At 42.4% G+C, this 14148-nt stretch overlaps 1 protein-coding gene across 1 annotated transcript in view; it reads left to right on the top strand.

Annotated features, from left to right (window-relative positions):
- The window catches only part of LOC130114572 (A-kinase anchor protein 13-like), a 170177-nt gene that overhangs the window by 99285 nt on the left and 56744 nt on the right, over positions 1–14148 (top strand). The window contains exons 12-14 of the mRNA XM_056282434.1: positions 5827–5920; positions 12355–12485; positions 13716–13914. Of these exons, the coding sequence (XP_056138409.1) occupies positions 5827–5920; positions 12355–12485; positions 13716–13914 (424 nt within the window). The remainder of the gene's footprint in view (positions 1–5826; positions 5921–12354; positions 12486–13715; positions 13915–14148) is intronic.

Here is a 14148-nt window from a genome sequence, read left to right as displayed (position 1 = left end):
AACTAATGTCCATTTTCCACTAAGTTTCAGTAGCATACCGTCAGACTTTCTTTTCATAACATTAGAAGAGCCTCTGCTCTGTCATTTGTAGCATTGGGAGATACTGACCCATTGGCAGAAACCCATACTGAATGATTCATGATCTAAAGGATAATGTATTCTGCATTCTGTTGTATAGTTTTATGTACCTCTCTGAATTCATGTGCCAGGCTGTTTTCACTACAAATCAGCATTGTCTTTTTCAATTTCACCTTTTGTGGTAGGACAGCTATTCACCATCTCTGCCTAATTAACAGGGGGAGACATTAAAGGAATAGCAGAGAATGTATTAGAGATAAGGAGACTAACAAAGGAAATCCTTTGGACAAATTAAACCTCCAAAATGTTTTGAGTATTTTATTTATGGTTAAGTATTTATATTGTGCAAAGCATTAGGGAATAGGCCCTCTTCTTACTTGAAATAGACTGAGCAGGTTGGACCAGGTAAAACCCATAATCCCAATTTTTTAGTGGGTAAATCCACTTCAGCCGGCATAAACTATCGAGTGTTTTTTACTTTTTATTCTGGAGTACTTTTTGATGTGCTAGTTTAAGTGTGTTGAGAACCACAACTTTGCCTGTTTTTTTCAGGTACAATAATACCCTGTGTGTATCTGTAATGGTCCATGACCAGCCATTGATTAAATATCGGTCATTGATGAAAGAGGTGGAGGACAAATAGGAGGCTGGCATGATTTTTTTGCAGGGAAACAGAAGGTCTACATTTAGTTAACTTACAGTTCAGTGTAAAATTGGTCCTGGAGGCCCATACAATCTAAATTAAGGCTACTGTGATCTCAAAAAGGGAAGCAAGACAATAATAAGATGATGTCACTAATGTTTTGTACACTTACAGCCTCAGTCACGTCTTCTGGTCACATGCTGTCCCTTAGATTTCCTGTCATCTTCTGTTATGTCATATCACTGCCTTGCGAGCACTAGTGGTTTCATTGGGTTTCACATCACATCTGGGGATGATGCTGTGCAGAGCTTCTGTCTGCTTCTTCCTCATCTCAAACTTCCCCTGGATGGTGTCAAGTGACTGCCCAAACAAACCCTCAGAGAATACTGGCTCATCCAAGTAAATGGCCCTATCCCTATCCAGAACGTTGGAAAGAGTCAGCCACAGGTGTCTCTGTGCCACAGTCATAGATGCCATCTCTCTGCCCAGGGAGAGTGCTGCTCAGCAGGACACATGGAGAATGTAATCCATGGCAATTCTGACCTCACTGGGAAGAGGTGTCAGTGGACTGTCAGAGGGCATCTGTGTTCCAAGCGCCACATGGCTTAATATGTTTTAAGCATGGTGATGGAGCTCAGGGCATGAGTGGTTCCTGCCTACCCCGGTACTTTTTCTCCAGCTGAGATGTGGAGAACCTGCAATGCTTGGATGGGAGGAATGCGGGGCCACCCACACCATGGTTGTAGGACGAGGCCAGATAAGCTTCCAGGGATGGTGCCATAGGCAGAAGATTGACCAAACCAACCTTTTCAGCTCCATCCAGATCCAAATACTGCCCATATCCAGACACCGTGACACAGATGGACAGTGATTTGTTCCATGTCGAGGTTAACTCTGAGACAAAGTCCGGGAACATAGGCGGGCAGTTTTTCACCATTGTTGTCTCGGGGGGGGGGGGGGTCCTGCAAACCAGGACAGGTTCTGAGCCGATGAAGAAGGCCACTCCACCTCCTGTCTCTGAGCTGCATGGTGGTTCAGTGAGAAGACAGATGTATCATCCTGGCCAACCAGTGCATTAGCGGTGGCATACTGACCTGATGATAAACCCTCCTGTTCATCGTTCGATAAACCATGCATGTCCAAGCCAATTTCCAGCAAGTCATCATCACCATGGTAAGCGGCTAACTCAAGCTATGGCTGGCTAGCGCTCCCGGGGGGATCCGGCTCAAACTCGGCTATCCCCCTCAACATATACTCCATGTGGTCAGCCCAGTTACCAGTGGGGACTTTGACCTAAAGCTCCTCACCGTTGGACTCAGATGAAGCTGGGTCCTTCGACTTGGATTGGAGGGCATCATGCCATGCGATGGTATTCTTTCCCAGCACTTTCTCCACAAATGTGACCCACCTCTCCAGGGTTGAATGCCGGAGCTGGCAACAAAACGCACAGGACTCCGACTCAATCCTTGCTCTCCTGGCGTTGACAGTCCCTGGACAGATGGGAAATGCCTTGTGGTGGTCCCTGTCATACAAAGAGAACCCACACTCCTGAGGAAAGGCGCAAACAGAAAACTTCTTCCTTATCTGTTTAGGCTTGTTGCTCATTCCGAGACACCAAGCTCGTGGACAAAACACACTCAAAATTAGCCAGTGGCTAACACCAATAGGAGCCCATACTGATCATTACTTAAGGTTGGATTCTCATTATCCACTGGAGCCCAAGGTATGAGTCATCAGGATGCTGTACCACTGAGCTGACAACGTCCCCACCTACACTCCGGCCGGGGAAGGGGAGAAATCCCACATTAAAAAGGCCCTGGTTAAGTGTGGTTATCCTAACTGGGCATTTGTCAGTGCCAAGGAAGACACCCAAACAGTGCTGTAGCCTATCAGAGAATGTCAACAGCTGTCTAAGCGTAAACCAGTGGTGATTCCGTATGTGGCGGAAGTGTTGGAATAGTTGAGATGCATATTTTCCAAACACTGTGTCTCAGTTGCTTTCAAACCCCAAAACACACTGTGCCAGAAATTGGTCCAGCCCAAGGAGCAGGTCCCCTCGACACAAACAGCGCAAGAGAGTGTATGCTGCTAAGTGCTGGGAGGATGGCTGACTTATACATCGGGGAAACCAAACAGACACTGGCAAAGAGGATGGCACAACACAGAAGAGCTAAGGCATCAGGCCAGGATTCCACAATCTACACCCATCTACAGGCCAGTGGCCACTCTGTCAAGGATGAGGATGTGCACATCCTTGATAGGGAGGAATGCTAGTTTGAACAGGGAGTCAAAGAGGCCATCTATAAGAAGAGGGAACGACCATCCCTGAATCTAGAGGGGGGTGGGATCAGAGTACATCTGTCACCATCTTACAATGCTGTGATTGTAACCATTCCTCAATCCTCTGTGAATAGTACACATTGCCATTGTAACTCTAGTTAATGGTCACAGCAGTTTGCATATGAAACTAATTGTTGTTTTCAGTCGTTATGCCACTGTATTGTTTATATAAGTGTGGGGATACCTGCAGTCAGTTGAGACTGAAGAGGTCACTTAGATGAGTGAATAAATGTGTCTGTCAATAAACGTTGTGTCTAGATGAATTGATTCAAGTTTCTGTGATTTCCTTACCTGGATTATTGAGCATGCATAAAGACACCAGCTGGGGCCATTAAGCTAACTTTGAGCCGGCAGTAGCCTAGCAAAGAAACAGAGCTAACTAGGTATAGCTAGCTCTCCTGACTCGGCGGAGATGTTCTTAGCAAGGTGGAGAGTGAAGAACTGAGGGATAACCATGGTGACAGATTTTTTTTATGCAGGTGGTGCCTCACATACGTCACCACAGATCATCTGCCATAAAGGCGTGAATAGAGGTGTCTTCAGTCAGGCCATGAAGGGTCGGGATATCCCATACTATATCTGTTGTACTGAGTGAATCAACTGAAAGGGAAGCATTCTTTTTCTTTAAATGCTGTTGTAGAATATTATCAATATGATGATTATTATAGCTTGTGTAAAATGCAGTTTTCTGTTGGCCCTTTGTACATTCCACATTGTAGTCCTAGCACGGAGAGAAGCATTAAAAATCACTAAAGCAAACGGTTCACTGTTTGCAAAAATGTCTGCAACCTGACCTTCCTTAGTTACTGTTACTATGTCTGTCAAACGCTATAAAATTAACACTGGTGCTTTGTACCTCAGCAAATTGCCACCAGGGGTAAGTGATCGCTCAGGAAAGTAATCTGTATTGTAGGTTTAGCTGACAACACTTTAGATACCATATTCCTTAGCCTTTGCTGTATCTATCAACAACTCTAGCATTGTCAAGCACTGCATAAAACCTACTCTCTGTTGTCTTCTGTGTGGTGTTGGTTGAAGTAGTTGTTAAGTACTGATTGGTTTATCATAGTGCCTATAATTATTTTGCAAATGATGAGTTTTAACTCTTTCTTAAACTTCTGAGAGCCTGCTTAGGTCAAAGTAGATGAGTTCTTGTGTCGTTGCATAGGAACCTCGTAGCATGACTAAAATGTCTTATACGTATATGTATTCAGGGATTATATTAGTAGATTAAAAATTATGACTGCACTGGCCTCAGAAATATACAGGCAGTGTAGGAACAGATTGATAGATAAGGACTCATTGTTTCTCATATGCATGTAGGAAAATCAGCTCTCTGTAGAGAAGACAGTTTAGTGCAGGATGTTAATAATGGAGACTGCATAATAGGAGCAGCACAATAGATCTATTGAGACAAGAGAACAAAGGGGTCATTGGCTTTGGTGATTAATGATCAGACAACTAAATATGAGCTCATTCTGATGGCTCAGCCTACAGAAGAAGTCACACAGCATGGACCAGCAGGGGTTTTGATATGTGGATGTGAGAAGGAAACATGACATCTTACACTGCAGTGCAACCAGATTCTGAGTCCTCTCCCACGATAAACAGCTGAAATGAGGCGATTTGTCTCCTCTGTTACGGCTGCATTTTGTCGCTTTCCAAACGACCTTGCAAACAATGCCTTTTCCCAGCATTCTTCTGAAGACTTGATTTAATCTGCACTGCACACTCTCTGTATATGTATACCCTCTGTAGATGTGTGTGTGTGTGTGTATACAGTACACCACCCTCAGTTGTACCACACCAGAGAACCTCAGTTTTCTCAGAAGGGAATGACAAGATCAGAGGATCAGAGTATTTTCATGATCTCTGTTCTTGCCTCATCTCTCCTGCTCTGTGTTTTTGAGCGTCTGTATCACTCTGTGAGAAAAGTTTCTGCTTCTGGGGGGGGGGTATTAGTTAACAGCTGTTTGGCAGTGGGGCATTCCTTTCTCAAACCAAAGGGCACTCCTAGACTGAAACAGGTTACGTAGACGTTGGCTTTAATGAGCAATACCACCAAGTACATTTTCAGTTAACTGTGCAGGTGGGACAGTTCTCGTCAAGATGTACATAACTGTATCCAGTTTGGAGAAATGAGAGTGTATTAGAAATGTTAAATTGTTTTCACATGTTCAGAAGACTAGTTAAAAAAATATCTACTTTTTACAGTGTGCCTTTGTGTATAAAAAAACAAGTCCTCCACAAATCTTTACCACATCCCACTGTCAATTCTTTGTGCCTTAGAGATAAAAAGGGATGTGTGCGTGCGTGCGTGCGTGTGTGCGTGTGTGTGTGTGCGTGCATGTGCGTGCGTGCATGCGTGTGCGTGCGCACGTTTGTGTTACAACTGCCCCCTAGAGAGGCCCCCTCCTACATTTCTTTGACATTAACACTGGACTCCTGTCTGTAGCTGCATGGGTGTAACAATGATTTACTTGTGAGCTGTATGTGTGTGTCCAGGCGTCCACAAGCATATCTGTATTCGCTAGTTAAAGAGCCTTGGTAGCTTGGGGACATGCTCACGCTAAGATCACAAATAAACAAGCCATGCAGTATCTTTCTTTGCATCCTGCAGCATTCAAATTTTTTTACCTCGCTTACAAGAGGATGTGGTAATAACACACTTAACACTGCCTCCAATAGAAAGAAAAAAATGTTAGAAAACTTGATTATTTTGAATAATTAATGTATTCTCTTTTTGCTCTTTCTGCTGTCATTAGATCCAGCGGGAGAAAGAGACCTTCTGCCCTCTCCAGCCGTGCCCTGAATACCGTCCTCCAGCTCTGACCAGCACAGCGGTGACAACATGCACGGGTACGACCAAGTCTCCTCAGGCATTAACACAGAGGATGAGGAAGGCCCTGTACCGTCTCATCCCAAATGTGCTAAGATGCTCAATGAGAGCTGTCCCTCATGTAAAACAACTAAAAACTGATCGAACATGCTGAAAAAGGCATGGGTAATTTCTCAGCACATTACACTGTTTGGGATGTTTTGAATCTCTCTTATCCACCTTGACTGTGAAAATATGCGATATATATGATAAATGGCCGTCTTCACTGATTTTAGAAACAGACATTAGATTTTAATCCTGCCGGCTTAAAACGTTTTTAAACAGGTCAGTGTAATAGCAATGCAGCACGTCCTACTAAAAGTGCACATTCAAGAAAATACAGAAAATACTTTGCGCTCTTATTGAATAATTTTTTTTTTTACATTTGTTTTTCTTATCGGTTGCATAAGCGAAATCATGATGTATGGGGAAAAATACACGTACATTGATATTGAACAGGGAAAATCCACACAGATTCAAGTATGCAAAAATAGTTTCAAAATTTTAATACATATTGGTGCTTTAAAACAGGTGTGCTACCACAGAGGGTGTTGGGTGAGAATTAAAAAAGAGACCTTTATGTAAATTACCTTCTTTTTTTGTCACCCTAAACCTTTTGTGGTTGCACACTTGTCTTATACAGCACTATGGTTTACAAAAAGGTGCTAATTCAAGTTTTGATTCCTGTATCATGATGCAAATTAAAGCTGTAACGGGAGTTTTGTGCAGAGACATTTTTTGACCCTGATTTTTGACCCTGGATAGCCACTTCATACAGGAAACTAGATAGATGTGTATGCTGGCACATGTGAAATTCTTGTCAGGAAAGTCATTCGAGAGATCAACCTACAGATTGGAATTAGATTAAGTTGATGGTGCGCCTGAGGTCATTGAACAGACACCTCCCTGTTGTTGATTATGTTAGAAATATGTCCGTAGACGTGTGTTTGTTTCTGCATCTGTCTGTGCTTGTGTCCTCCCAGAGTCTGATATGATTAAATACATGCCCCACAGATGAATCTGCAGTAACTCCATTATTGAGAATATCTGGATGGACTGAAGATGGAAGGCCTCAACTCTGTACCGAACACAGTCTAACACAATCTAACAGATACGCTATTAAAACTCTCTGTGACGTCAGTACCATGAGCATGAAATGAAATCAGATCAGGCCAAACCATATCATCACCCTGACAGACCATATACTTCACCCTTGTGCTTCCTGTGTCCCTCGCTGAAAACCAAAGCCAAAAGATGTCATGCATGTTGTATAATCCAGCTGTGTTTAGGTCCTTTACAGAAAGTAGGCTCCCATTCAGATATTGCGTTTACTGCCGTCATCAGAATCAGAATCATGTTTATTGGAAATGTAGGTTTGCACATACATGGCATTTGACTCCAGTTTCATGGCTCTCTCAGTGTACTTAACATGACAGAGCGTACCAGTATACATACAATGTACAGTACAGTATAGACAAAATGGCTGGATTTATTGACAGTGTTAAGCATTCATTTAAATGACAGCCCACAGAAAGAAACTGTTTTTACATCTGGTTGTTTTGGGGTACAGTGCTCTGTAGCGCCTACCAGAGGGGAGGAGTTGGAACAGGTTGTGACCAGGGTGTGATGGGTCTGCAGTGATGTTGCCTACCCGTTTCCTGAGTCTGGAGGTGTATAAGTCCTGAATGGAGGGCAGGTTGGCACCAATGATTTTCTCTGCAGACTTAACTGTCCACTGTAGTCTGTCCCTGTCCTGTTTGGTGGCCGAACCAAACTGGACAGTGATGGATGTGCAGAAGACAGACTGGATTATTGCAGGGGAGAACTGAATCAACAGTTCCTGAGGCAGGTTGAACTTCTTGAGCTGGTGGAGAAAGTACATTCTCTGCTGGGCCTTTTTGATGATTGTGTCTATGTTGGTTGCCCACCTTAGGTCCTGGGAGATTGTGGGACCCAGAAATCTGTAGGTTTTCACAGCAGACACCATGCTGTTGAGTATGGCAAAGGGGGGCGGTGTTAGGGGACTCCTCCTGAAGTCCACTGTCATCGCCACTGATTTGAGTGTGTCCAGCTCCAGGTCATCTGTGAATTACAGCTGTGTTTACATACAACAGCATCGCTTAGGGAGAAACCAATCATCACGATTTAGTTATGGTTATATAGTACTACCTTTTTGTATACTCAATTTAAACATTGTTTGCTGGAAAGTGAACTAAATTCACCCATATTGTGTCCAAGTATACAAAATAGACATATAATTTCTTGTGGTTATCTCAATTTTCTGGCATTGCATTGTTCCACATAGAAGACCTTCCATGTCTGGCACCTCAATAGGCTTAAACACATAGTATGTACTATTTGAGAATGGCTTGGTTTCAGGTAACTTGGTTCACTCCAGGAATGCAAATGAAGCATCCATACAATCAGTGATTCAGTCTAAAATTAGGTTAAAATCTGTTTAACGAATAACCAGGAGGTAACAAACAGTTAGGCGTTAAGGTTTTAAACCCCCACTTTGGTCTTGGTTTATACCATATTTTCTATTTGTTTGGGCCATGTCTTGTCTTACTTCATCTTCTTTTTGATTGCATTGAAGTTGTTTTACTTCCATAGTCTGGATTTGTCCATTGAAATTATCTTTACAAAAATGTAAATTATATCTCACCAGAACCACCCGACCCATTCTGAACAGTAAATAAACCCTTTTTTTCCCCCAGTTTTTCTTCAGGACAGAGATGATTTACTTATCTGGACTTGTATTATTCAGTGCATTTTTTTTTTTTAGTCAGCTTGAGCTTGATCTTTGCTGTGCAAATTATCACAATGTGAATTATGTCACTTTAACATCGGTACATCCATCCATCCATCCATTATCCAAGCTGCTAATCCGAATTCAGGTCGCGGGGATGCTGGAGCCTATCCCAGCAGTCATTCGGCGGCAGGTGGGAAGACACCCTGGACAGGCCACCAGCCCATCACAGACACCGAATACATATACACAGAATATATATAATATATTAATTATATTGTATTATTATTATTATTATTATTATTATCATTATTATTATATTATAATAATATAATATATATTAATAAACATTAATAATATACATTGTTACATTGATCTAATAATCTCCTTGCCAACATAACAGCTGACACATACAGACAAAAACACACCAAAAGAAAGGTACAGAGAACTCCACACACAAACATATATAAGCATGAACTCTCTCTCCCTCTGTCTCTCTCTCACTTCCTCCAGACTATTTCTGTGGTCTGGGTGATATGAGGTCAGTTTCCTGCCTTGGTGGATTGCAACCAGCACTGCAACGCTTTTTGCTGTGGTTGCTACCCTGTTCCTCTGCCCTGTGTGTTGGTGTGAGTGCTTTTAGCATAGCTTTAAAAATACTTCTTTAAGAATCCTATGTTGCGTTTGTAATTTACCATCCTCAAAATGGGACATACGTAGAGACATTTAGGGCCACGTCTAAGAAAAGCACAAATTAGCGCAAGTTTACTACCAATTAGGGCTGATCGGGGTGGCTGATTTAGTAGGGTATCTACTAAGCATTTGCAGGATGATTAACACAGGCACAGCTTTGTTAATCATTAACACCTTTTGCCCATGTGTCCCTTCAATTGCTCCAAGTACATTTGAGAACTCCACTATATTACGAAACCCCTGTTTTGCATTGAGAGCATCATGGTCATTTGGGAACCGTATATAATTCTGCACTCTTTGCACTAGTGCATAAAGGACTTGTGACTGTGGTTGATAATGGTCCCTAAAACACGCAACAGTTCATTGCTCTTATTTCCAGATAATGATGGAAAATTAGAACATTAGACTGTGATGGCCTGGCAGCCTGTCCAGGGTGTCTCCCTGTCTGCCGCCCAATGACTGCTGTGGTAGGCGCCAGCATCCCTGCGACTCTGAGTAAGGATAAGCGGTTTGGATAATGGATGAATGAATGAATTAGAACATTAGATACAATTTGTCAAAATCTCATTACTTGTTCCTTAAATGAATTTAAGATTTGGGATTTTGGGCTTGTTTTTTTTTTAATCTCCGACAGGCCTGGAGGGGATTATGTGTGTGGTCGCTTGTGCACGTGTGTGTGTGTGTGTGTGTGTGTGTGTGTGTGTGTGTGTGTGTGTGTGTGTACTACCGGACGTATCAGCCTAAAAAAATTTTGTGCACAGTTATGACTGTATGATGAAGAACGCCTCGTGGTTGCGGGGATTAAAAACCTTCAAAAAACATTTGTTCCCGCTATCGCCACTCCCTCTCTTCATTCACTCTCTAGCTCGTTCGACCAATGCGGCTTTCCATCGCTGCACACCCCGACTCAACCGTGCACATGCACAACTCACATGTTGAGTCAGATCGGGCGGCAGTAGTGTCAAAACCAAAACATTTTTGTATTTGGGCATGAGTCTTGAAAGTAAACAGGCATTGGATCGTATTTCGCAAGCCGGCAAATCATTCACCGCTGATCTCAGCACAGGAGAACGGGAGGAACACTGGATGAACCAAAAATAATTTGCTTTATTCACCTCGTCACCATGTGGACATGCCATAGATTACAATGTTAGAACTCCGCTATTAAAATACAATTTCAAGAGTGGGATTAATTACAATCACTTCTGGAAATCATCTCAGCAGCTACAATAAAACATATCCCATGGCTGAGCTATGTTTTCTTATCATTGTTTCACCAATGAAAGTCAACCAGCAGTGCAGCCATTCACCCTGATTCATTTTATATCGTGAAAACTGCGATGGTTAAACACATTTGAAGTCTTTTAATAAGGTTGAAATCATGATAGCCTGATCTGTCGTTTCATGTCAGACATGATATGACATGAAATTTCATGTCACTTTTTTGCCAGGATCTGCTAAGGAGGCTGCACATCCACAGACTGACAGCCAAAACGTTTTTATTAGGTAGATTTTATTTATTTATTTATTTTGCTTGAGCGCTACGTATTAACAACGATTTTTTTTCTCTGTATTTCCCGTTCAATCAAATTGGACACTGCGCAAAAGTCTTATAATACAATAGTAAGGAAAACACTGGTTTCTCTGTCTGCGTGTGTTTCCCTTTTCCCGGTAGGCGAAAAAAGGGTTTGTCGTCAAGTTCGAGCACTGGAGAAGGGGAGATACGTACGACTGGCGGACATCTGCACTCTACTGAGTGCACTCCTCTAGTTTGATTTTGATTTTTCTTTTATAGTGTTAAAAATGGGAAACTGCAATATTGATATCGAAGGTGAGATGTCACCATTTGCTGAAAGAAATCCGAGCCAAACAAAGGAAGTGGTGGCTTGGAGTTCAGTTGTCACTGGGGTTACATGACTTCTGGTTTGTGGTTCAGAGCTTTGTTTTCCTCCAGAAAATCAAGCATAATGTGCCTTGGCAGGTGATATGTTCACAGTGTTTTCATCTGACATTGTAAATAAACTTAAAAATACTGCTAAAAAACAAAACTCCTTTCTCTCTGCATATCCTACAGTGCCTTTTTCGAGTTACATCAGTTGCAGCTATGTCAGAGGCACAACGAGACAAAACATGCTTTTCACATGCGTTAAATAACATGCACAATCACCAACACTTTATTTACTGACAGCCTTGATAAGTCGCAGTTGTGTTTTATATCCATTATCTCCTCCCCATATTTTGCTCATGCATAAAAAAAGTTTTGTCCACCTACTCCTCCCTCTAATTGGCACAAAATGCCCATTGCTTCCTTATAGTAAATCTCGGCAGCTGCTTTTTAATGCTGGAAGAGGGTTTGCAATAGTGCAAAAATGTTAGTAGATCTAGCTCATAGTCATTCTTTGTCTATAGTTGTATAGATATGAAATTGGACAGTGATTTAAAAAAAGAAAAGAAGATCATTCCTGCTCACCAAACTGTTGCAGCTATTTAAAAGTGCTATGAGCAATTTTATGTGACTCTTTTCTTCTATGATATTGAATCTTTACCTCCTAAAAACAACAAATGAAAGCAATCCGGGCTGACAAATTGATGTAGAAACACACAACACATTTGCTGACATCTGCCATATCTGAATGCCCCAGGTAAATCTCATTAGTTGTGGTCACTGCATAGTTTCCAAATGTAAGCCGAGTCTTTAGGGGAGGTGGGATGTCAAAGAAAAACAACCCGTGTTCTGAATACAGAAAGCAGGGTGGAGAATTGTTTACTTTCTTCTAATCAGTACCATTCAGCGGTTCCTGCTGATACTTATTAGTCACATTATGCTTCAAGAAAGCTGAAATATTACACATTGCATCTTTTAAAAGGGTAAATTACTGTATATACACGGGTTGCTTTACCAGCATGCAGTCCCTTAAGTGACTTTTTCTTTCCTAAAACTTTGGTTTCTCTCTCTCCCTTTTCTCTCTGCAGATCTCCGTCCAGTGATCGAGGCGAATAAAGAAGATTGTGTGTCGGTGTGTGTGCTAGAGAGAGACACAGCGGGCAGTGAAGCAGAAAGTCTGACACTTGGCGCTGAACTGGATGACAGTGTCTTCAAAAAGGTATGGAAACACGCACACACACACACACACACACACACACACACACACACACACACACACACACACACCAGAGAGTTTGGTCATTTTTGAGATGGGCAGGCAGGCTGCAAGGGTCAGGAGGGATATGTGTAGATGCTAAAGTGTGAAAGAACATGCAAACTTGCAGAGAAATTCACATATTCCACGTACAGGCACACATCTTTGTTTCTGATCACTAGCTATACAACGTCATCTAAGGGCCTGGTCACATATCAAGGCTGTGGCAAAAAAAAAATTGTATTGCTTTTATTGTGCAGTGTGCAAGAGGAAAAATTCCATAAGCCCATAATCTATGGTCGTGTACATTACACCAATTTGAGGTGAATATAACGTCAGGTTGGCTGCTGGCATGGGCCTAGGAACTTTTTTCACCCCAAGCTTAGAAATAACAACACTGACGTGGACACCTACCTACGCAACTTTCTAAAATTAAATTTGATGGGAAAACCTTTAGCTAAATGAGGCCCTGGTCCAGATGGTATTATGCAACACACTCTGAAGCTCTGCCCCCTCTGCATCCTGTTGGACCCAAGACAGAAACACGAGGAAAACCAGTTGGCTGGCAGTCACTGTTGTACACAGCTCCATGGAAATTTGGTCACAGGAGATGATGGGATTCTGACAGAAAGAGAGGGACAAGAGGCAGAGGGGGTGAAGCGAGCGATAAGAGAGAGAATTAAGTGAGGACTGAGAAAAGAGAGTGAAAGTCACTCTGGAATATGGACCGTCAAAAGTGAGCTGTGTATGACTCAGTTCTTCTAAGAAAGGGCTTTTTCCAATCATGCCACTCCGATGATTAAACTGTCATTTAGACCACTTTTTTGCCTTCAAGCTAGTGTTTTTCTCCAAAAAACTTTCTTGGCAGGGTGGAAAGTCCTTTGAAACGGCACTCAGACCGACTCTAGATTTCTCTTTTGAACAAGAACAACAAATAGGGGAAATTCTTAAACTTGGAGACACTTTTCAGAATTGTATGTGTGTGTGTATGTGTGTGTGTGTGTTTCCTCCATGCTTGACAAAGGGCCCTTTCTCTCGAGGTTCTTTGTGGACTTCCAGAATGTTTGTTAGTACTAGTTATATAATTTTGTATTGGTAACAGGTTTAAACAAAAATTGTACCTTTTATCCCCCAAAATGTGTCTATGTCAGTTATCCATATTTTTGGACCGGTGAATGTGTTATCTATCCCCAGCCTGAAGCGCCTGTCCCTGGGTGTGAGAGGAGAGAAAGAGGGGTGTGTGTGTCCTGGTCCTCCACAGATGATACCTCCAGCCTGGGCCGCCTCAGCACTTCCTCTCTTCCCAGCTGCGGTGCCTGGTCAGCAACTGCCAGCGACACCGCAGCACCTTGGAGCTCAGCAGATCCCTGGAAGTCAGAAACCGAGGAAGGAGGTACATTTCGCGTTTGGATGTGTTTTTCTATAAGGTCGGGTAGCGGTGGTGGATGAGTGTCATTTTGAGCTCCACTGAAGTGATTATTATTCAGGCAGTTTAAGTGAAAAAGCACAATTTCTGCACAATGGTTGTGTGCATGTTTGCCTTTTAGAGGAAAACACAAATATCCATCTTTTGGCTGTGAGCAATGTGTCTTCCTCTGCTTGTCATTTACTCTCTTAGCCTTTCGAA

Source organism: Lampris incognitus, chromosome 6, assembly GCF_029633865.1.
Source record: "Lampris incognitus isolate fLamInc1 chromosome 6, fLamInc1.hap2, whole genome shotgun sequence".
Lineage (NCBI taxonomy): Eukaryota > Metazoa > Chordata > Actinopteri > Lampriformes > Lampridae > Lampris > Lampris incognitus.
Note: the sequence above shows the minus strand (reverse complement) of the source record. Positions and strands in the feature narration are given on the sequence as shown.